Below are 25,129 nucleotides of genomic sequence, written 5' to 3'. Positions count from 1 at the left end.
AGCACCGGAAAAAGGGTGCTGCTGTGCGAGTCGAGAGTCGAGACAATCTATTCGGGGTACGCCATCACGCGGAGAACATCGGCTCAGAAAACCAACATACCTGCTTCATTTAACGCACGCCACAGAATCGATATCCTTCACAGGCGATACAAGTGGCAAATAAGCACAGGAGGAAGCATATTTTGTTATTTACTAGCATTAATTAAAACACGGTGACGTCGTCGCTAGCTCCGCTCGGATAGCGAGAAAAGAAACTTGCCGCCAGGAAAAGTTCGGATCCCGTGTATGTATTCGCAGTTTGAAAGTCATGTTGGACGAAACTCTGTGTCATAGCGACAGGAACGACATCGGTAACGTTGAAAACAACAAGCCAGTCTCGATGGTGTCGAAGAACGAGGGGAACCTCAACAAAACCAGGCACGTATTGCTGAAGAAAGGTGGGAAAAGGCTTCGCTCGACGTCAACAACGACGGCGGCGGTTTCTCTTCGACCTCCCCAGGGCAGCCATCACCATATCCAGAAACACCAAGGAACTAACCCCGCTAGAGTCGCGGACCACAATAACAACAATGTCACCACGTCGTCGGGCATCAGGTCCGCGGTGCAGCCGAAACACGGGCACCCACACGGCGCGTCTACCGTGCTGACTCTCCACCCGCTTAAGCCAGGACCCAAAAAAGAGGTAACAACATGTTTTTATTTAATTTAATAATGCATACATTGTGCAAGCGCCGTTATCCTATGTTTTTCGTCGTGTTTGAGTTCTAAGACCGTGCAGGAGATGTATCCCCGCGAATGGACATAGTGTAGCCTGCCCGAGGCGATGTAAAAATGACGCATTCGCATAATGGCTGACGAATCGAAACTCTACGGTAGAGAGATCAACACGTCTAGTAGTTGTTACTTTTATCTTTTGCTCGAGGTTGATTAGGCGATGGGTTTTATCACAATCAGAATGTCGACTATGGTTTACCTCGAAATAATTGAACTTGCCACACGTATTCTACCGCATAAACACAAGACAACAAAGGAAAAATGGGGATCTACGATCGAGTGCTACATGTGGACAATAATATTACATTACTTTATTGTTGTATACAATAGCGCACATGTTGAGTTGGGTCATAATGGGTTTACAAAGATAATATATAAATGTATATAAAACAAAAACTAATCATAAATGGTCATTATTGCCAGTCGTTATGATCAAAGAACGTTATTCAAAAAAACATTCTATAAGCCATATTCTTGACTAAATAACATTATAGTGCATATGTTTCATCTGTTAAAAACAACAACATAATAACCGTTTTTATTTGTGCTGTTTACACAGCTGCTGAAGTCCAAAGGGAGGAAGCCGGAGGGTACCGCCCCCCAACCAGGGAGTCTGGTCGGCCACACCCACAGCCGACCACAAGACCACAGGGGCCGCACCAAGCAGAGCAGCGCCCCGGGCCTCTCTCAGCCCTCTCGGAGGAAAGACCCCAGCAAGCAGCAGCAGCTCTCTCCCCCACCCCTCCAGCCCCCCAGACAAGCAGAACGGAAGAAGAGGCCTCTGGGCTCGGCTGAAAACATCACGCTGGCAAAGCCGCCTCTGCCGCGACCAGCGCCACACGAAGAAGACCTCAAGGACGGCGAGAAGGTCTACGCCGGAGCCAAGTTCAGTGAGCCCCCCTCTCCAAGCGTCTTGCCCAAACCCCCCAGTCACTGGGTGGGTCCCGCTAGTGCGCCACAGCGAGGCGACCAGAGTCGGGAGCAGATGACTGTTCACTTGAAGTCGCTCCTTAAGGTGCAAGGGCAATCGTGACTTTGGTTTGTTTGATTGATTGAACATGATGCAAACTATAGGTAAACGATACGTCAGTGGGTCAAAGGAATGGTATTTGAGAGCTCTGGGTTTACGACCTAGAGTGAATCATGGCGGATGGCATGGAGTTTTGTTTTGAAACACCTTCAGTTTTCCTCTGATATGCAACACATTGCCAGCATTGTTGAATGTGTCATTGAGACGGCATATCTAGCAGTTTTTGCTATTATGCTCAATGTCACAGATTGTTAGTGAGTACAATTCCGGTGTCTGGTTTAACATTTTTTGAAAGACAGAGGTAACAGAATATATCTGTTGTGGTCACACAGGAAAGCCTACATATTGTTTTCCAGGAAGCGAGAGTGTTAGAATGTCAAGAGCAAGGTGGTTAATGAGGTCCTTGTGGGTATTTTTTACAAAGCCACATGTGCACCTTCTCTTGTTTTGCCAGGTCCCATTGTGGGCTGACAATTTTAACTGAAGCGCTGTCAATGTACATTATTGTAGAGATATACGTGTATATTTTCAACATGCTTTTAAACTCCAGATTCTAGTTTTGTTACTGAAACCTGTTCATATGTTCCTAAAGGCACTTTCTTGCAGTTCCGCCAATGGGTCACGGCACCCACGTGGGGCACTGTGAATGTAACGCAATAGTCTTAGTATGTTTTTTTTGCACTGAAGAAGATGAAGAAACAACGATATGGGTGGGGGAAGCAAACGGCCGCGTCAAGCAGCTGTGGTGGGCAGGTTTGTACCTGTCTCACCACACATATTTTCTTTAACCGGCCAGTAAGAATCACATTGTGCAAAGATAATGTCCCAACTTGTGACTAGAAATGTGAAGTGTTGCAGATAAGGTCAGCTGGAATGGCTAAACATTAGCACTAAATGTCAATTCATTGTTTTTCCAGGGAGTGCTGATCTTGTTGGGTACAAGTGTTGGGTATGGTTATTTGTTGCACTGTGGCTCCGTGGAACCCAGCTAGGTTAGTACATCTGGTAGAGCCTTAACGACAAATCTGTGTTGATGTTCCAGGACACACAGATAATGTGAAAAGACTCCCAACGTGTTTTATGTGTGAGAAGAATGGCTGTATTAATTAACATCCACAATGGAGTCTTTTGAGGGCTTTCTGCCTGTCCTATTTGGAATAAATAGCACAGGTAAAGTTAAAGACTGTTATTTGTGTTTGTTCGGCCATTGCCCTGCTCCCAACCACCATGTTTCTTTCATGCAAAGCACTGAAAATGTTTACTGAGATTATGTTTGAATTTCACCAGAGAACTATAGGATTGTGTACCATGCATTTTTTTTTTACTGTGATTATGAACAAATGCAGGCAGCTTTTGACTACGGTTTGTGTCTTTTCTGTGATGTCACACAAATCAAGGGAATTGTATTACTGTAGCAGTGTTTATCCATCCGCTTTTGAACAAGTTTAACTGATTTTCCCCAACCAAAACATGCAATCATTTTGTCTTTTGTTTGTTTTATGAAACATTCATATCTAAATTGAATACTTAAATTAAAGATTGATTACCCATAATGTGTTGTCACTGTGTGTCGTTTTTTTTTCCACAAGACTACAGTATGGACTACACACCACAACAGAAACACAATCGCCTGACATTCCAGTTGTCAGTCCCCCAGCACTGCATTCCCATCGACACAAATATTGTTCATTGTATTTAGTGTATCATTGTTATTTAGGTTTTTAACCTTTCTTTAACATGAATATGGTGAAATTGGCTCCATGCCCCTATTAGGAAAGAGATACAGGTAACATCATTTTGATGATTACTGCAGGTTGCATAGAAATAACAGTTTACACCATGTCATCTTTTACACTAATAATGAATAGGAAACACGAATAGGGCTTGTACTAGCGACGTCCAATCGCAATGGCCGCTGTCATTTCGAAAGCAGGGGTGTTAATTATTGGGTTTCTAGAAATTATTTTGTGGAGCAATTGTTAATTAGCTCGGAAATGTGTTGTGATTATGGAAGAAGTGTTTTGTTTAGCCTAAGTAACGGTATATATTTACGTTGATTTTGGATTGTACTGTACTACAACGCGTACAACCACACAACATAAATACCATGAAGCATTCGGATCTACAAGCCGCATGCTTCCATTTTAGGGACATTTTCAGGGAGTTTGTGCGTGTCGTTGGCATTATCAAGGGAAATTTCTTATTTATCGGGCATCTTCAATAGCACTTTTAATTTGGAATATTTTTCACTTGAGTCCGTCGTTTAACAGGAAGTAGTCATTTGAGCTTGTTGATCCATTTCCGTTAGCATGTTGTGGTTGTTAAATCCATAGACTGGGTAAATCTGTAAACGGTTTCTCTGCACGTCACCGTGTACATTTCAAACATATTTTTTGTATCTCTAAGGACGGAAGATAAGTGAGAGGTGTGACATAACCAGGAAAACGGAGGGAAGCGGGCATTTGCCAGTATTTCCTTATTATTTATCCACCGCAGCTGTGCAAGTAAACACAAACGGTGTAAGGTTAACGTTACCACAACGTTGCTAGGTAAGTTGAATGGCTACTTTCAAACCTTTGGATGTCGTGGGCGTTATAATGTGCAGTATAACGTGGGATGAGTAATACAAACATGAAAATGGGACTAATTGTGCCTTATTCCGTACGCCTAATTTCGTTAGCATGCAAGATGTCAGCAGCATCGCTTTCATAACAACCTAGCTACGAGGTGTATGCAACATCCTCCTGTAGCGGTGTCCTTACTTCTTTGACGACTTATGCTATTCATTTGTGTTTTTCCATCCCTGCCAGATGTGACCGTAGTATCTGTTAACATGAGTAACAGCCACCCTTTGCGACCACTGGCATCTGTGTCAGAGATAGACCACATCCACCTGTTGTCAGAGCAGCTCGGCGCGTTGGTTCCCGGCGAGGAGTACAGCGATGTTACCTTCCTTGTGGAGGAAAAACGGTTTCCTGCCCATCGGGTGATCCTGGCAGCCCGTTGTCACTACTTCAGGTAGCAGCATAGCATGCAACATACGGTCCGATACCACAGTAAAGTGGGTAATTGAAGATGCAATAACAATAACCATGTGATCAAGAGGGATGAAACCAGCTTGTATATCTTCTGTGACGTTTCCCCTCCAATCTACAACAGAACATTTTGCTTTGTTTTCCTTTTAAAAATTGCTGGTATATTTTTTTAATCTTGCAAAATTCAATAGCCCTCAGACAATTTTAGGTGCCAAAGCAATTTGAATAATGAAATGTATGGGGAGATATATAATAGTAGCCTGTAAATAAAGTAACTTTGTCCTTCATGTTAGGGCAGACATGTTGGGGTACGGCCAGGGAACGAGTATTTCATGCCAAAGGGATACTACTCTGGGTTTCTAAAAGGTTAAAATATATTTTAAAAAAAAGGTCAGGTTCAAGAGACTTGTAGTACCCAACCAAAATCCGTGATGCGAGCTGAACCGTGACTCACTTATGCCGGTACTCCCCTAGGTGTCAATCTTTTGCCCAACGTGTTAACATGGTCAATCCCCGACGCAGGGCGCTGCTCTACGGGGGCATGAAGGAGTCCCTGCCGCAGGCGGAGGTGTGCCTGGAGGAGACGCGTGCGGAGGCCTTCTCCATGCTGCTCCACTACCTCTACACGGGCCGCGCCAGCCTCAGCTCTGCCCGCGAGGAGGTGCTGCTGGACTTCCTGGGCCTGGCGCACCGCTACGGCCTGCAGCCTCTGGAGGACTCCACCTCGGAGTTCCTGCGCACCGTGCTGCACACCAACAACGTGTGCCTAGTGTTTGACGTGGCCAGCCTGTACTCTCTGAGTGCGCTCAGCACCGCCTGCTGCTCCTACATGGACCGCCACGGGCCCGATGTGCTGGGCTCCGACGGCTTCCTGACGCTCTCCAAGGTGATGGGCGGCTGGGTGTGTGTGGATGTCAAATGTGTGTGTCAGCCGGGTGTGACCCACATGAGTCAGCAAAGAAGAACCTCACGAAGAAGTGAGGTTCTGTGTAGAACCTCACTTCCTTACTTCTTCTGTAGAACCAGCGGTGTGTCTGATTTAGAGCACTTCCTCAGGGGTCAGGAGAAATGGATACTATTATTTCCTACTCTGAGACCCACGACGTGGTAGATTTCCATTCCTCTCATTTTTTATTTGTGCATTTGATAAGCTTGCATATTTTATTTAATCCAATAATTATGTTGGTGTGTATTCCGGTCTGTTTTTGTGTGTGTGTGTCCGAAGGCCGCCCTGCTCACGGTTGTCAGGAGGGACTCGTTCGCCGCCACCGAGAAGGAGATCTTCCTGGCGCTGAGCCGCTGGAGCCGTCACCGCGGCGACGGCGAGGACTCGCGGGAAGTGATGTCGGCGGTGAGGCTGCCGCTGATGAGCCTGACGGAGATGCTGAATGTGGTGCGGCCCTCGGGCTTGCTCAGCCCCGACCAGCTGCTGGACGCCATCAAGACCCGCTCCGAGAGCAGAGACATGGACCTCAACTACCGCGGCATGCTCGGTCAGTACCCCCCCACCGCCAAAAAGTAGGGTTCCTATGTGGTCTGTGGTCTGAAGTTCCATGAAAGAAGTTATTTTATTCATGTACTGATTATTTACTATTTTTAAAAAGGTTTTGGTCTGAAAGGTTTTGTCTGAGTGATATTTTAATGCAAATGGTAAGGCTCCCAAGTTCTGTTTGTGATTTACAATATACACAGCAATAATACTTCAATACATACAGAATGGGGTTGGCATACTTCTGTATTCTTAGATAGTACCAACTTGCTAGCCACCATGCTAGTTTCACAAAGATAACATCATCGCCTCCAGCTAGTGTACATTGAAGTGTTTTTATATTGTTCTGTGTTTGTTTGTATTGTATTATATAACGAGTGAGTTATGTGTTTCCAGTCCCGGAGGAAAACATTGCCACCATGAAGCACGGGGCCCAGGTGGTGAAGGGGGAGCTGAAGTCGGCCCTGCTGGACGGAGACACCCAGAACTACGACCTGGACCACGGCTTCTCCAGGCACCCCATCGAGGAGGATGGCCGGGCGGGCATCCAGGTGAAGCTGGGCCAGCCCTCCATCATCAACCACATCCGACTGCTGCTCTGGGACCGCGACAGCCGGTGAGAGAGGGGGAAGAAACTGGACGTTACTGGGTTGGATCCCCAATGAAGCAGCCTAACCTGTCAGCAGTCATCCCTAAAGGGCCAGTGAACACAAAACAGTTTTTTATTTTAGTTTTAAACATGGTAATATGTCTTATATGATGATCAACATAGTAATCTAGGCCATTTTGATAATGCCAATTCTGTTATAAAAAATAAGGCCGGAATTTAGAAACACAAGTGAACCCCAATGTTTCTGCCAGTTTGTGAATGTTCCACTGTGCTCCTTTGTGATGTTGAAGTGCCTTTGAGTATACTACTAGTATACTTTGACTTCACGACCGAGGGACACCTGCAGTGAGGTATGTGTAGCTCCGTCTGAGCAAAATTAGAATATAAGAAAAAAAAAAAAGATTATATGGAAATGTCGGCCTTCTGAAAAGTATGTTCTTGTATATGCACTCAGTACTTGGTTGGGGCTCATTTTGCATGAATTACTGCATCAATGCGGCGTGGCATGGAGTTGCTCAGTCTGTGCCACTGCATGAGGTGTTATGGAAGACCGAAGTGCTCTAAAACGTCCTGTTAGATGGCTGCGTTGGATAATACACAGTGGACCAACACCAGAAAATATGACATGACTGCCCAAATCATCACTGACTGTGAAAAATTTACTTTCATCTTAAAAGAGGACTTTGGACCACTGAGCGACAGACCAGTTATTTTTCTGCTTAGACCAGGTAAGACACTTCTGACATTGAATCTGGTTTAGGAGTTGCTGGTGACATGAGGACTGCAACAGTTGTAGACCATGTCCTGGATACGTCTGTGCATGGTGGCTCTCGATGCACTGACTTCTGCCCCAGTCCACTCCTTGTGAAGCTCTGGCCTTTTCTTGAGTATCCTCTTAGGGCTGCGGTTATCCCTGTTGCTTGTGCACCTTTTCCTACCACACGTTTTCTTTCACCCGTTATATGAATATCCTTGGATACAGGTCTCTGTGAACAGCCAGCTTTAGCAATGACCTTTTTGAGGCTTAGCCTCCCTTGTAGAGGGTGTCTGTCAATGACTATCTTCTGCAAAACTGTCAAGTCAGCAGTCTTCCCCATGATCGTGAAGCCTACTGCTGATAACTACTGCTGATTAGAGTGCAACACCTTCTACAGTGTCTACAATATTGAACTTTTCACAATGTGCTAATTTTAGCATGGCACATCTCTGTGCGTAAGAATGGATTTGCATAGTATTAAGAAATGCAAATCCTATATTGTTGTGATATTGTCAGTCCTAGCAATACCTTTTTCAGTAAAAATGATGCCAGGTGATTTCCTGTGTCTTCAGATCCTACTCCTACTACATCGAGGTGTCGATGGACGAGCTGGACTGGATCCGCGTGGTCGACCATTCAAAGTCCCTGTGTCGCTCCTGGCAAAACCTCTATTTCACCCCCAGGGTGTGCAGGTAAAGCAGCACCGTAGTCCTTTAGCCTGGCTCTCTATACACCTCGGTTCACCGTGGGTGTACGACGATTATATAAAACCTTTGTTTCTATACATTGTGCATTACCCTTTTGTTTTGGTATGCCTAACATTGGTTTACACACTACATATTGCACTGTTTCTATTTGCTTAATATATATACACCTAGACCTAGCTCCCTAGCTCTTTATATCTATATCCCTAGATGTTTGTACATCTTACTGTGTGTTCACACCGCACTTCGCCCCGCGACACGTTTCAATGTTAAGTGAACGTGGAGACGCGAATCGGGCGAATTTTTTTTTCGCCGATACGCGCGACAAGATTTGATTGACAGCGCGAAATTTTTCCACGTGAACGGCGAGCGCGTTCACGTGGATTCGCGCCGCGAATAATTCGCCCCGCGAATAAAGTTAAAATATTTCAACTTCTTCGCGGCATTCGCGTTGAAACAGCCAATCAGCGTTCACTCCCTGTGGGTAACGTGGGTGAAGTAACGTAAAACAGCCAATCACCGTTCAACCGTTCAGTGAACCGCAGCTTGGAGGAGAAAGTGATTGTTGCCGTTTGCGACTCCCGCTCTATATCTACATATAATATATAAATATCTATATCATATAATATATACGATATATATAATATCACGGCACAAAGCGGTGTGCGCCTCCGGATTATATTATTAACCCATAAACGACGGGCTCTCCCTCTTCCACAACAGGTACAGACACACATCTCGGCCATGGTTGATGAGAATGAATTGGCATGAATGACCGTTGCCAGGCAAAAAAAAAATTCGCCCCGCGAATAATTCGCCCCGCGAATGCACACAAAAATGCACAGCGACAGATTATGATTTGTCGCGCGGCAACATTCGCCTATTCGCGCGAATAGGCGAAATGGGACAAAGTGCGGTGTGAACACACCATTATTCAGCACTATGTTTGGATAAACCATATGTGTACACAGACTATCTATAACACGGTAAGTATTTAGCGTCCTACACCTTTAGTGTAACTGAATTGCACTCCAGTCACCATGTGTTAATGGGTGAATATTAAATTCCATATACAAACAAGCTGACCTCAGTTCAACTTTAGCTCTAAAGCCGTGTATGTTTGACTCGACCATGCCCAACTATCCTACCCGCACATTTTAAGTGACTTGGATATAAAATGTACATTACTTTTCAGAGGCACAAATGTCCCTGAAAAGGCTCCATTTAACTATGGTTGATCAAGATGGAGACAAGAGATTAAACGTGGTGTCCTTTGTATAACATGATACATTTATGTCAGATCTCGCAAGAAATTGGATACAAATTTATTAAATTATAATGTGTGATGCCTTTATGACATGGTATGTTATGTGCTCTTTTTGTACAATTATTAAAAACATTGCCTGCGTTGCATACAGCACACTGCAGGCAAACATTCCCCAATTCTGTTAATTCATGTTAATTTAAATCATGCCAGTGCGACTGGCAAAGTTGTGCAAAGTGCCGGCCCTCCCCTTGAACACTGCATCCTCTTCTTCTCTCTAATGTGTGTAGGTACGTGCGCATCGTGGGAACGCACAACACAGTCAACAAGGTTTTCCACCTGGTGGCCTTCGAGTGCATGTTCACCAACCGCTCGTACACCTTGGACAACGGCCTTGTGGGTAAGTTCCTGAAGACGCCTAAGACTTTCAACATCTAAAATGGGGGCAGGTTGACTTGGGGTTAGGGTGAAAAGGTTCTGGTTCTGGTTTTGAAACCCTAAAGTCTGCAGTCTTAATGACTAAAATAAATCACTGTAAGCCACTTTGGATAAAAACTGTGGGTATTTAAGTGGGTACATGGCGTGGACCCATGCTAACTAAAAACCCTTTGGCCGTGTCCCAATTCAGGGGCTGCATCCTTCGAAGGACGCGTCCTTCGAAGGATGCAGCCTTTGTAGAACGAGAAGGCTGCGTCGAAGGCCGAACGAGCGTTGTGGAATGGGACGGTCTAGCCTACGGAGCATTTCCGGATTGCGTAACCAGCCGTTAACGTCCTTTACCTTGCGTGACCACACGCCGCTCCTGTCTCCTAGCAACCCTGACAGCTGCGGTTCAAACCGGACAGCGGAGGAGAAATATGGAGCCAGAAATCATAATTGTATTGGTTATGTTTTATCTTTTATTGGAGGAGTGGGAGAAGATTCACCGCCGGGTGAAGAGGAAGAGAGGACGTTGGCTTAACGTTAATTAGTTTAACGTTATATGTCTAGCGTTAATGTCATTGAACTTTGACAATAAAGTTACATATTTAAAATGGTCCCAACCTTAATTTTATAAAAAAAAAATGTTTTTACATAGTTTTGTCATTAAATATGTATTCGCTGCAGCTGCTGCTTCCGCTCTCTCCGCGCCATTTCTGAAAAAATATCCAACGCGCAATGAATGTTGGGATATGTTGGGCCGTGAAGGATGCATCCGATGCGTCCTTCAAATCCGGGAAACGAAGGCTGCATATCTCGGCCGCATTCGAAGGACCCTTCGAAATGGGACAACACTTGGCGCGCCGCTGTGACGTATGCGGTCTTCAAATGCGTCCTTCGAAGGATGCAACCCCTGAATTGGGACACGGCCTTTGTCTTTAGTGGGAAGGACTTGGCAAATTGCAGTTCAAGACAATTCAGGCCCCCAATTTACCACCAGGTGTGATGCTGATTAGCGATTAGAGATCACTTGTAATGGATAATCAACTTCAGACATGGTGGTAAATTAGGGGAACTTTTTAAATATTGGCCGTGTATTCTCAATCCAATGTCTCTATAGTCATTGTACGTCCGACTAGACCAACAGATCCTGAAATACACACCGTTACACCGAATAGCCAATCAACATCTTTCCCCTTGCTCCACAGTGCCCAATGAGAACGCAGCAACCATCGCCGCCTGTGCCAGTGTGGTGGAGGGTGTGAGCCGGAGCAGGAATGCATTGCTCAACGGCGACACTCGTAACTACGACTGGGACTCAGGCTACACCTGCCACCAGCTGGGCTCGGGTGCCATCGTCATCCAGCTGGCCCAGCCCTACGCCATCAGCTCCTTACGGTTGGCCATTTGGTTGGACTCGTTTCGCCGTGTTTAAGAAAATAAAAGCCCTCTGAGACCTTGATATAACTGGGTGGCTGTACGGTAGAGCAGTGGATGTTCTTTAGAAAACACAACTGTGATGTAGTTTGCTTTTATTTTTTTAAGTACCCACATCCATGTGTTGGTAATGACTAACCAGGTGACTAACCTCCCTGTGCTGAGCAGGCTCCTGCTGTGGGACTGTGACGAGCGCTCCTACAGCTACTTCATCGAGGTCTCCACCAATCAGCAGCAGTGGACCAAAGTGGTGGACCGCACCAAGGTGGCCTGCCGGTCAGTGTCCTGTTTAGACTGCTTCTTCCTCTCTTCTACCTTCTATCTCCTACCTCCCTTCCATTATTTTATCCATATTTTATTTTTTTCTCCCATGATTCTTTGCAGGTCGTGGCAGACCCTGAAGTTTGAAAAGAACCCTGCTTCCTTTATTCGAATTGTGGGAACGCACAACACAGCCAATGAGGTTAGAGGGTTGCCTATGTAGATTATTCACCTCACTGGAACATTCCTAGTTAGAGTCTTAGAGTCATGCGTGTCAGTGTCTTAGCCGCTTTAGTTTGTTTAGTTTGTCTTTCTTTTTAATTCTAATCAAAAAGATTTCGTAAAAAATATGATTATTAGATCACAATTTCACCAGATCAGCAGATTGATTTGAGATTGGTATGATTGGTATGCCATTTCTCAATTGGTTCATTAATCAAATCAATGGGATTGTAATAAAAGGTTTCAACGTATTTAATTTCTTCCTATGTATAGCTATATATTCCATGTCCCTTTTATGTTTTCGAAATTGTATCAACCCATTTTGAAAAACTAATTCCAATCTCTCTTCCAATCTTTCCCTCTCTCGTTCTGTCTTGTCTGTCTCTCCCTCTGTCTCCTTCTATCACTTTCTTTCCCCCGCCCGCTGTCTCTGTGTGTCTCTGTGGGTCTCTCTCCCGTTCCGTTGCAGGTCTTCCACTGCGTCCACTTTGAGTGTCCGGCCCAGTTGGACTCGGAGGTCAACGAGGGCACTCCCGGACCGCAGTCTCCAGAGGGGGGCGGCACCTCCTACCTCCAGCCACGACCCCCGCGACCTTCACGCACACACAGTCTGGTCCCCACCCAGCCCTCTTCGTCCTCCTCCTCCACTTCATCCCAACCTAACCACTAAGAGATACGCCTCTCTCCTCCTCCTCTTCCTGCCAACCACTAAGAGATCTCTCTTACTTCTTATTGTCTCCTACTCCATCTCTCCATTGCTCTTATATCTTGATTTATACACCACTCGGTACTTTGCCGTAACCCAAACCCAGTGCAAGTCGGTTTTTACGCATAATTCCTTGTTAAAAAATTCCTTGCTAAAACTCCAGATACAGAACTGTATACATCCATAGCATTTCGCCAGTACCACACTTTCACATTTCTGAAACTGGGCGAAGGTCGACACTACTTTTTGGTCGGTTAGCGTAGAGATTTGTTTTGTCTGTGGCGATTTAGTCCAACATGTAGTATCAAATTGTGCGGGCTATAGACTGAAAGGTTTATCTAGGGATTGATGCGGTTATACCACTAAAAGATAAAAAACAACCCCCAGGGTAAAAAATATTTTCAGATTTTACATTTCCTAAATCTATATCCACTTTGAACATATTTTTGCTACCTAAAAAAAGTGACCAGTCGTTACTCTTCTATCTTGAGAATATCATCCCTGAAAGTAATTACTGTTTTTAGCCAACGTCCCCCTCCCCCCATATATAACCAGTGACTTCTTACCTGTAAGACCTACATGCCAGCAATGACTTGCAACAGAAGGTGTCACTTGTTTTAAAATGGCCGCTGTGTCTGTTTGTAATGACAGAAACATCATTGCCAAAGCTTTGCGGCGTATGCCACCATAGCTCATATCACGCAAACAGCACTTAAATATGCTAATTTATGCATTGGGTCAAATCGATCAAGCTGCTCCGGTAACACGGTATACTTTTAATTGTTCGGCTCACACAATCTAAGCTCAAATGTAAATCTTTTATACTGAAAGTATTTTTACTAGGCACTTGGAATAGCTTAGCACAAACAATTTGGGGGGAGAGGCGGTGGCAAAATTTAAAATCTGAGTTTGGAAACTTGGACCAAATAGTTCGCACTGGGCCTTGGGGAGCAGAGAAATGTATTTAAGTAGTAAGACAAACAGCTGTAGAAGGCACTTTAACTGACGACAATACTGACAAGCAGCTGCTGTGTGAAGTACAATGCTGGCTTGCTATCCAATGGTAAACCTCTATTGTTTTAGTTGTTTGTTTTTTTGTTTTATCGAAAGAAGCGTGCTGCTCTAAATATGTTGTATGTTCATTTAGTTCTCAGTCTGGTTGATATTACTATTATTGTTCTTATTTTTGTTTAAAAACAGTTGAAGCCCTTTAGGCTGTTAGTGCTGTGGTTTGCATTTTTTTTTTCTTTTTTTTTTTACCTGCTCTGTTTTAGTTTACACCCATCGCCTTCACTCTTGCAGTGTACGTCGTAGAGTTGTTTAAGTTATTTATTTAACCTCCAGGGTGACTTTTATTTTGGCATTAAAAGCCCCAACATGGACGTTTTTGGGGCTCTGAACACCCTTTTTCTGTATCCATGATGGTATTTCCTTTAGTCGATTACCAGAGCTGAGGGAGGACTTCATGGTCGACATTGCTGTAGAAAAATAACATTTGATTTAACGCATCCAAGGTCACTGTATATGTATACAAATATAAAATATATAACAACAATAATATTGAAAAAAATAAGTAAAGTATATAGGCCTATTTATTATTTTATTTTCCTTCATATTATTGATAGTATTATATGTTACAGATACATAGGAATGTTGCTAAGTCAAATCCTCATTTGAACTGTGAGGGCTTTAGGCTCAATGTTATTATTCATGATTAATTCCTAAATATTATTATTAATAATATTATGAAGACATTGTCTCGGTTAACAGAATGAGACGATTCCACTCAACGGAAAGGGTGGGCTTAGATGACTGACACTGCAGTCAGAAAGCTGTTCGAGAGCTGTGCAGGTCAGAGGTTACACACCAGGTTGAGTGTGAAGGCCTGTTGGGCATTGATGGAATCATGAACATGCTCTGAACAATGTCTAAACCCTCTGAATAAATTCATAGCATGGCTGCAGTTATGGAAAATAAACACCAGAACTGTTACAGAGAACAGAATTAAGAACAACAGTTTTAAACTGTACTCATCTCATTCAAATTGTATGATTTTCTGCCTGTTAATTATCTCATATGTACCAGTCCGGAATCTGGTTGTAGTTTATTTCACCGCCTCTTAGGAATGCATTGCCTTTCAACAATGTTATAAATAAGTATGATCAAGTGTTTGTGCTTCATGATTGCTTTTCCTATGCCACTGCTCTATTTTTCTTCAATGTTTGTCTATGACCTAAAGTGGACTAAGGTGGTGATTCGGTTTGATTCGACATTAATGTTATGATACAATGATATATCATGGATCTTTGACTTTAATTTCACTACTGCTTAAATTTGTTTTGGTTTTCTTTATAAAAAAAATATTAAATAAGTGTTGGACCAAACTATTTGATTGGTATTCTTTCACAGCTGAGCTTCCACCAACACTTAGTTTTCACACTAAAGTACATTTGTTGACACATTCTTTATGAATGCCAAGGGTGGATTCACGCAGAACGTTTGGAAATCTGCAGGATTTATTTTCAAAAAATATTTTTTTCTTGTATTACCATTCTTTAATGCTATCCCATTACACTGTTCATTTAGAATTAAAAAAAAATTAATCTGAATTTCTATACATATTCAGTGTCTGGCAATATTGACAATTCTTTCAAATAAAAGAATATTGACATTGCTCGTTAATGTACGCGTTTCCGGCATACTTTGCGAGCAGCTACAGGCGACGTGTGAATAGGGTGGTCCCAAACGGGGAAGTAAATTGTCTTTTTGTAGGCAGTGCGTTGGACCGTTTATTGAATTAGCGTTTTCAACGTCGATCGGTCGCCGTATTGCCCGCTTTTTAATTTTAAGCCGTTTAGTGGTCGGACAACGTGTCTAGATTGTAAAATTGATAGTCGCCAAAACGTCCAGACCCCCCTATCCGTGGGTTAGTGTTCACGTCGAGGTCCAGCTGATCGCTTTGAGTCCCGTGAGGACGCTGGATGATCAATTACTACAAACTGATTCGTTTTTAGGACAAACCCAAGTTGCTGGTCTTGGTACTACGGGGCAACTATTTCCTTTTTTTTCTTGTTTTCTTTCCAGTTGTGAAGTGAAACCCTGAGGATATTTCTGGGCTTAACTTGACTGTTAAATACCCACTGAACGACAAGGCCCCGGACTCATCCCTGAGCCGACTCGCGTATCAATATCGTTTTTTTGAAGTCATGGGAGATACAAGTGAACGCAGCAAACCTCCTGGTTTACCACCCCGCTGTCCCTGTGGATTCTGGGGGTAAGATTGAGCTGTTGTACTGGTCATATCAACACGATGGTTAATGGGAAATATTACCAACGCTTTAGTACAGACCCATTGTTGTTGTTCTGTTGTGCAGGCCGGGTGGGGGTTGGGAAGTTAATACCTTTTCTAGCTGGAAAAACGGACTACTTTGTCAACGTTTTCCCCTTTAAACTGCTCGTCGTGTGTCAATGTAAACGTTGTCGATGGCCAATGTAAATGTTTATTTGTAATTCGTTTTGAAATTCAGGAGGTGACGTATCGGAGACAATGATTTATTGCCAGCAGGTTCCTTTTAAACGTGCCCAGGATTTATATCTGCTCAAACTACAGAGCGAATGGGTTCCCGTTTGGGTTTTTTGGTCAAGTCGACCAACTTAAAACATCGTGTAGTTTGTCTTTTCATTTACATTTTTTCTATTTTTCATTCTTTGATTCAAACGTCTTCTTTATTTGGTGGAGAGCTGGATGTGTTTTGCATACCGGATGTGATTCGTTGATGTCTCTGGCGAGGCTCCTCTTGCGAAATTCCCTGAGAAAAGATTAAGTAATGACAAATGACGTGTCGTATACTATTGCCTTGCACCACACACACGTCTATCTATGATCTCGTTTTTTATAGATTATTTCTTTGTGTGTGTGTGTGTGTGTGTGTGTGTGTGTGTGTGTGTGTGTGTGTGTGTGTGTGTGTGTGTGTGTGTGTGTGTGTGTGTGTGTGTGTGTGTGAGTTCACTAAATCCTGACCTCCCCCCACTACCCCACCTGTCTATGTCAGATGACACAAACGGTAACGTTACTATGTTTATGGCTTTGTGGGGCTGTACATTTGGCCAGGTGGTATTTCGAGGCAGACTACTTAAATCCACCATTTGGTTGGCATTGGAGCATTTAGGATCTGTATTGTACGAAACCCTTCTTTCCAACGGATTGCCTTTTCATGTGGCTTTCCCAATCTCCAACGGTTGAACCGCAGGAGATAAGAAACGCCAAATTAAAAGGCAACCCGTGGCTAAGTCGCCCAAGAAAACAAGAAAAACGGTAAAATAGTCCTACCTCGCAACACAATGATTTGGTGCAGCCGTATGTTAAACCATGTTAACCCACTTATTTTTGTAACGTTCACGTATATAGCCACCTACTTCGATTATCACACAACACATTAAATATAAACAATGGCAACCATTTTGTCAACTTAGGCAATGGAGAGCTAATAGGTTTGCGTGGTTGCCAGATATAAATAAGACATTTGTGTCAGCCCCTGCTCTGATCTGAAGATGCAATAGTATTGTCATTGACGTAGGCCAGGTAAGCCCCCGTTTCTGGGTGTTGTGTATAAGGATTAATTGGATCATAGCGATACACTGGTATAATGTGATTTGTTTAATCAGCGGGCGAAGACTTCTTTAAATTCATTTCATGACTAAACTCCCATCATCTAGATGAGTTAACCTTATCTGTTTGGCACATTGGGTTTGGGCAAGGGAACAATGACACTTGGATGACATAATCAATGGTATTTCTTTTTACCAGGGTATTAACTTTCAAATAAGGAGTTTAGCGTTGTGCTGTACACACACACACACACACACACACACACACACACACACACACACACACACACACACACACACACACACACACACACACACACACACACACACACACACACACACACACACACACACACACACACACACACACACCATGTTTGGCTGCTTGGCCATGCAGCAGAATTTGGTTGAATCCGACAGCTGATGATACACTAACACAGCCATATGTTATACATATAACTTCTACAGGCACGTGCATGGCCTATATCTGTAGCCTGTCCCTCTGTAGTGGAAATCCCTCTCTTAAGTAGAGGGTGTTCTCGAGGGACAGCCAGTAGAAGACGTGTACCGCCATATTGAACAGGGCTTCAAAGAGTGTGCTGACTGACAGGTGTGGGGCTGCACAATGATCAAAGCTGGATCCTTCTGGTTTGACCTGCACCCTGACTAACCAATAGATCACCTCTGTTGACTCAAGGTGCCAACACTAGCATTGTTAGCCGCATTCTCTGCTACTACATGTTAAGCTACACAGGGTTTTGACTGGTACCTCATAACTGGTACTGGATGATGTGATGTTGGAGACTCAATTGAAATGCATGTTCATTCCCAGTATTGCATTATGACACCATTTTGTGTGTGTGTGTGTGTGTGTGTGTGTGTGTGTGTGTGTGTGTGTGTGTGTGTGTGTGTGTGTGTGTGTGTGTGTGTGTGTGTGTGTGTGTGTGTGTGTGTGTGTGTGTGTGTGTGTGTGTGTGTGTGTGGGCTTAGGCCTAATACCTATGGTAACTATTTACGCTATGCTGATACTGCTTTAAGCCAGCCTTCTACCTTGGGAGGGGGCCGGCATTATCTCTCCAAAGAGCGATACTGTCTCTCACACACACACCCCACGGGTATGACTGCCCAGCTGTCCTCTACAACAAGCTACTTGTTAGAAACATGTCTTTATATGCAGGAGGTTTCTACGGCATTTGTAGCATAGCTGCTATAGACACAATGGTATGAATAAAAAACAGCTTCCCAGCTCTTGACACGGTTCCCACCGGACCCTGCCTAATGTATGGTATTGTTATTCAAGTGGAGGACCCTGGAAACCATAGGGGACATAAGAGACTTGTAGTATTAGTCAGCCCTACCCTGGAACATGGGAGCACAGGTTATATTCTATACTTGGTCATGCTGGCGTTTTGTTAAAGAATTCTGTAGCTTTGTGTCTTTGTAGGCTGTGTTTCTTTTTGGGGATAGTAGAAATATGGATGCAATGATTACGTAAACGACTTGTTGACAGCTTTTTTTTGTATCTTTGTTTAACATGTTTGAACACTTGATTTATTGTCAACAGATTAAAATGGTCAGTTAAGTTGACACTTTTGTAGTTTAAGTTATTCCTTAAATGTTAGGATCAGTGGTGAAATCGTGGTACTAACATTTGGAATTGTTATTTCTTCTGGGAAGGGGTTAAGTACATGTTCAAGAGCTGTAAGCTGAAATAACATTGTTAAGGCGTTATTGCTCTCCTCCTTACACAGTAAAAAAAACAAATGTAGACTTTTGATAGCAAAGAGTCACGTGTGAGTTTGCTCATGTACCTTTGGGATATCAACAGCAAATAGTTACCTGGAACACGTGAAGACACAAGTACAGCATAAACAAACTTCGACGCAGGACCCCAGAAAGAGTCAACATGCGTTTAAATAACAGAATGGACATTTGACCAGAACATTAGTTTTCTATGTGTTATAAGCTAGACTTCAGTTTAATTGTTGATTGGCCAGATGTTGTGATTCCATCATTCCGTATTCCGTAATTTGGAATTTAGAAGAAGTTAAGTAACTACCAAAATGTGTATATTTTAGATTACCCATACATTTGGCTCTTTGACTAAGAGTGATTAACCATGGGACACTGAATATGACATTATATGATATTCAGTTTGGATAGATGCTTTGGTATTGGTTTAGATTGATCCCAGTTCAACCCTTTTGTATCCAAAATGGGCTTAATCGTTTTGGAGCACCTTTCTCCACGAAGGGATGGGAATACAACTTTTTTTTTCCCCCATCATCTCAGGCTAGGGTGAGTAATCGATCGAATCGAAGTGCCTAACTGTGGTTCTGTGGGTGACGCAATCCTTTTTAAAAGGTAAAAAAAAATGTATACAGGACGGCAAACTTTTTTTGTTTTCATCAACATTAAGGAATTAGTGTGTCCTACGTTAAGTCTTTGACCCTAACTGGACAACAGGATCCAACGGAATCTGATTGATCCTGTAATTATCAGTGTTTGTGATCGTTGGGGGAAAAAATCATAACCGAAACACCCTCAACCTTTTGTGAGTCCTTCTCCCCCCCCCCCCCCCCCTCTAAGTGGTTTTTGTCTGTTTTTCTGCTCAGGTCGAGTAAAACCATGAACATGTGCTCCAAATGTTTTGCTGGTAAGTTGTTCTAATTTAAACATAATTTTTTTTAACTCATGTAAGTAGCCAGAGATGGACATGTGATTGAAATAACTAAATTACCCTATTGAAAAAGGATCGCCGGTACTTTTTCACTGGAATTATTCAGACGTAAAACTAATAATTTGTTTGTCAGAAGACCAGCTAATATGATTAGGAATGAGGTGTTGATAGTCACCAGTTGTAATACAAACATTTTCATTTTCCAATCTTCAGAAATCTGACCGTTTATCATGTTAGTTCTGCTACTCAAAACTTGTTAATGTAGAAACGGTTCAGGGTAAAGAGTTGGCAACTACCATTTGTTTTCAGGAGGATGTGGTTGTACAAGACAGGCCCGGTTGTCAATTTTTGCCAGAGTTGTCCCTGCGCTGTGTCCCATAATCAGTTAAGCTGTGGGCATGTCAACAGTGCCTAGTAAAGCTTTCTGATTCAAACGGATCCTCTGACCAGTAGTTTAATCATTTGTAGACCGCCACCTCTTTGCTTCCCCATAGAAAATTAATAGCATGACTTCTGTAAATAGATATCGCTGATCCGGTTTTACCCCAAAACTTTATCTTACTTTAACTTTAACTTTGTCATACAAAATTATACAGGCATTTGAACCATTAACTCTATTGCTGCTGGGTCAGTATGCTTCATAAAGCTCAAACTACGCTTTTTCCCTTCCCCTTCCTTCCTGACAGATATTCAGAAAAAGCAGCCGGAGGAGGACTGCACCCCTCAGCCCATCCAAAGCTCGGGGAGTAGCCAATCGCCCGTCTTCAGTAGCGAGACGAGCAGTAGCAGTAGCCAATCCCTGTTGTCAAGCCTGCCTTCTAGCTCCGAGCAACTGTCAACCGAAGAATCCTCGTCCACATGCCCTGTCACCAGGGAAGGTAATATTGTCTGCTGTTTTTTTCCCCAGTTATTTCCTCAAAGCTAAATATGCTATTGAACGCCTTTGGAAAACGAACCTTCCCCTTAGCAGTTTGATTCTGTACATTCATGGTGTAATGAATGACTTGGTGCTCAAGGTGGTGCTATTTATTTACACACAAATTGAAATCCAAATGAAAAAGGTCCACATTGTACGTAATCAACGTACGTAAAACAATAAATAGAAATGAAGAACTTCATATATTTTTTTTATTCTTTGAAAACTCACGACGATATCCTCCATTAACAGGACCATCCAGCACAGAAACAGCCCAGGGCACCCTCTGCACACCCACAAAACGTCCTCGTGAATCAGGTGAGCCCTGCCACCACACAGTCGCTGCATGTTTCCCTCCTGATCCTCAGACCTGGCTCTTTTATAACACGGCATCTCGCTTCCTCCGCAGCATCGGGCAGCGAGAGCGAGGCAACCCCAGAGAAGCGGCCCCGGACAGATGGGAAGGAGGACGCTGGGGAGGAGCCCCGCGGGGGGCCTAAGCAGAAGAACCGCCGGCGCTGTTACAGCTGTCAAACCAAACTAGAACTGGTGCAGCAGGAACTGGGCTCCTGTCGCTGTGGTCAGTAGCACACACCTCAACCATGGGGAACATAACTTAAAAACCGTACTCTACACACTAGCCACCAGCCTATATCTCAACCATGCTAAATAGCCCTTATCTTAACCATGCTTACCAGCAGCAGTCCCAACTATGATAACTAGCACCAACTGACGACTAAAGAATACTGATCGATACTCGATCATTACAACTAGCAACCGTCCCACACCCATGATGCCAGTGGAGCTAAGCCGTTTGCCACTACATGTAGCCAGGAATGCCAGCTTGTTTGTCTCTCTAGGTAGCTACTGTAGCTCACGTTTTGTTTTGTTTTCGGTCCGCCCAGGCTACGTCTTCTGCATGCTGCACCGTCTGCCCGAGCAGCACAACTGCCTGTTCGACCACCTGGGGCGCGGCCGCGAGGAGGCAGTCCTCAAGATGGTGAAGCTCGACCGCAAGGTGGGCCGCTCGTGCCAACGCATCGGGGAGGAGTGCTCCTGATTGGCCACGCCGGAGACCCAGCCATCCAATCGGAGTGTACGGCGCTTAATAGAGGGGAGGAGGAGGAAGAGGAGGACTAATGGGAGAAGGTGGGAGGGAGGGAAGGGAGGGGGGAGGGGGGGAGGGGAAGGAGGGAGGGGGGAGGGGGATCACGCTTGATCAACAGTTTGACCTGAAATTTTTGGACCTGAGCTCGTTCATAGTTCTGTTGATGTCCCCGATTTCCTGCACAGGAAGACTCTGGACTAAGACCACGCCCTCCCTCGAGGGGAGGGGGAGGCCAACTCGGGATGACCGCCGCCCGCTGTTGTTGTTGTTGTTGTTGTGGAGCCACGTTCAGTATCGCATGTCGGCAAACACAGCCTTAACCCCCCCCCCCCCCCCCCCCCCCCCAAAACCCACCGCCGTCCCAACCCTCCCCCCAGCACAGCCCCCTTTCGGACGGTGAGGGTGAGGGGGGGTGGCTTAGAGAGGGGATTGGTCAGGCCGGATGTTTTGCACGGCCCTGCTGGTTTCATCTGACTGGAGCTCCACCCAGCTCCACCACCACCACCACCCAGTTGACTCCCGTCCCTCAGGGCGCTATACTACTACTACTACTACTACTACAATGCCCTGTCCCATGGCCACACCTCAGGTTGTCATTAAAAAGCCCTTTTCTACAGTTCTCTCAAACGCTAACAGTGCGTTGTTGACTCACACGGGGCAATCGACGCAGTGGTGCGTGCGCGTCGGTTGGTCGAGGCTGCCATTGGGTTGAAGACTTCTGTTGTTATAATTACTACACCCCCTGTTTTTTGGTTTCTTCCATGAGGACGTGAAATTGGGTCTGTGTCATTTTAAAAATCTCTTCCGCAAACGCGTGGACACTAACACAGCCCGGCTCTATCCCCAGTGGATAGGACGAAAGCCTCACTGTAGCGGGTCTCGTACTCTCCATGTTCTGAGCTCAACTCTTGATGTTCTTCAAACTGGCGGGAAATACCACTCAATGCAAAGTCAGGGCCAAGGCTCTACACTCGTTTAGGTGGTATGTGCGGTTTTTCAGATGTGCTGTCGTTGTAGTTCATCGCAGATTTTTCTGCCTCAAACTACATTTGGGCTTGTGCCGTTGTTTAGGTTTAAGGGAAATGTAATGATCGTACCATGTTATGTCACAATTACATGCCGAATATTTGAAGGTCGGGTCAAACATCATTCGTGTTTTGTCTCCCATTGGTTCCCGTGAGGACAAACATCAACTACTACTCCCACAAAATAGTCCTCCTTGAATTGAGTGGTATTTTCCCCCACTTTTTATTTTATTTTTAAATTCTTTGATATTTAACCGCTTAAACTTTGTGCTGGGCATACTGGTCACTTTTTCGACTTCAAGTTTCTTAAATGGGATTTTCCAGCAAGACTCACTTTGACTTTCTGCCTCACAAGATGATGTAACCCTATTAAAACGGGTATTTAGCTTAAAAAAAATAATACTTTTGTTTAATTTTGGGTTGAAAATATCACCTTCAATCAATGCATTCAGTGATATTATTTATTGTATTTCTTACAATTCCAAATTGGGATGACTTATTTTCTTATTGTTTATGATCATTATTGTTATGAAATTGGCAAATATGAAAGTTGATTCTGGTTGGAGTTCCCTTTTAAGTCTGTGACATCTCTATGCTAGTCTGGGCTTGAACTTCATGACCTTCTCTCCACCCTGTTGACTCATCCTCTTTCTCTTTCTCTCTCCCACCGTCTGTCCAATGAGAACACAGCAAAGAAAGATGCGTTTGCGGTTTGGATATATATAGCGGCTGGTTCTTAATCTTTTTTTGGGGAGGGGTGTGTGGGTTGGGGGTTGGTTGTCCCTTTTTTGAGTGCTAATAAGACGTGCAAGACATTGAATATCTTTCTGTACCTTTTTAAAGAAAATTATTTAACCTTATATCAGTTTGAGTTACTTACACCCTAGAATAGAGTGACATATTTAGTTCAATGTATAAAAAACCACATAATTCTGTCCTATTTTTCTTTTTAATTTTATTGTGTTCCATTTTTCTGATAAGGACAAATAAACTGGATTAGAGAATGCTGCGTGTGCGCGTATGTGTTGGTTCCTTTGCAATCTATAACCCTTGTGCTAAAATTGTAATAAAAGAGGAAAATATTGAGAACCCCTGATTTATTAGACATAAACACCCAATATTTGCGTTTTGTCCAAAAAATGTGTTGCACTGAGCACTGTATCACAAAGTGAACATTTTAGAAAATGTCCTTAGGTCAAAGGAAAGCTCTACGAAACATACAAGTCGTCGACCTTGAAGAGAGCCGTGTTGAAGTTTCACAGATCGAGGACCAACTCATTGATTGGTTTACTTGGTTTACCAACGAAAGGAAAACTTAAAGACCGGGTAAACCAAAAATAATTATGGGTTTTGAGTTTATAATACCACAGGAAAATATATTATTAACCACCCTGCCAAATTTGAAGGACTAAAAAAATCGCGAAGTATATAAAATTATGCTTCAAAGTTGATGAAAAATGAGCAGTAATCCCTGGCTCAGGACGGTGGGGGCGTGTGCGCTGCAGGCCAGGAAACCACGCCCATCACCGGAGAGCCAACTGCAAACTGACAATTCAAACCAGACTCGTGAGCGGTAAAACCATAGACGGGTGAAACCACAGAATGCTAGTGCGCGGTTAATGTATTTATACCTAGAGGGCAGCAGGGGGCGGGTTTATGTGAGTATGACCGCTTTACGTAACGCGGTCTTCGATGTAGACCCGCCCATTTTAAACCTGCACACAGAACATTCTCTGAGGCCTAGCTCCTCAAGGAAATGATGAATGGGAAAAATATTTTTTACATGTTTTGAGGGACACATTTAAGGCCTAATTAATATGATAAGAAGAAAAATACTGAATTTGGTTTACCCGGTCTTTAATTAGCCACCGGCAACGACCGCATAAAAACATCAGGGACAGTAGGCCTAGTGCACGAACCAAAACAACTGCACTCATCCAGGCAAGATCTGACAAAAGTGACAGCACACGAACCTTTCATGTTCATAAAATAAAAAATATAAATCTGTTACCGCACACCGAAAAACATAATTCCAAACATAAGTAGCCCTGTCTGAAACATCAGGAGTAGGCTACAACAACAG

At 43.8% G+C, this 25,129-nt stretch overlaps 3 protein-coding genes across 3 annotated transcripts; all 3 read left to right on the top strand.

The window, feature by feature from the left end:
* The first annotated feature begins 60 nt into the window (after positions 1-60).
* LOC311363747 (proline-rich nuclear receptor coactivator 1-like) lies at positions 61-3,347 on the top strand. Its single transcript, XM_084483715.1, has 2 exons — positions 61-682; positions 1,334-3,347. The coding sequence occupies exons 1-2, from the start codon at positions 308-310 to the stop codon at positions 1,805-1,807; spliced, it is 849 nt and encodes a 282-aa protein (XP_084339841.1). The 5' UTR covers positions 61-307; the 3' UTR covers positions 1,808-3,347.
* Positions 3,348-4,129: 782 nt separating this feature from the next.
* On the top strand, positions 4,130-15,075 carry btbd9 (BTB (POZ) domain containing 9). Its single transcript, XM_084483705.1, has 11 exons — positions 4,130-4,353; positions 4,615-4,822; positions 5,362-5,725; positions 6,065-6,332; positions 6,725-6,944; positions 8,268-8,387; positions 9,954-10,063; positions 11,292-11,481; positions 11,689-11,796; positions 11,905-11,983; positions 12,473-15,075. Exons 2-11 carry the CDS (start codon positions 4,638-4,640, stop codon positions 12,671-12,673), a joined length of 1,845 nt encoding a protein of 614 aa, XP_084339831.1. The 5' UTR covers positions 4,130-4,353; positions 4,615-4,637; the 3' UTR covers positions 12,674-15,075.
* A 375-nt stretch (positions 15,076-15,450) lies between these two features.
* LOC311364168 (AN1-type zinc finger protein 3-like) lies at positions 15,451-24,050 on the top strand. The gene is made up of 6 exons (XM_084484184.1): positions 15,451-15,983; positions 19,933-19,973; positions 20,684-20,875; positions 21,166-21,231; positions 21,323-21,493; positions 21,819-24,050. The coding sequence occupies exons 1-6, from the start codon at positions 15,916-15,918 to the stop codon at positions 21,971-21,973; spliced, it is 693 nt and encodes a 230-aa protein (XP_084340310.1). The 5' UTR covers positions 15,451-15,915; the 3' UTR covers positions 21,974-24,050.
* The last annotated feature ends 1,079 nt before the right edge of the window (positions 24,051-25,129 follow it).

This window comes from Micromesistius poutassou, assembly GCF_964030765.1.
Source record: "Micromesistius poutassou genome assembly, chromosome: 19".
Taxonomy (NCBI): Eukaryota; Metazoa; Chordata; class Actinopteri; order Gadiformes; family Gadidae; genus Micromesistius; species Micromesistius poutassou.
Note: the sequence above shows the minus strand (reverse complement) of the source record. Positions and strands in the feature narration are given on the sequence as shown.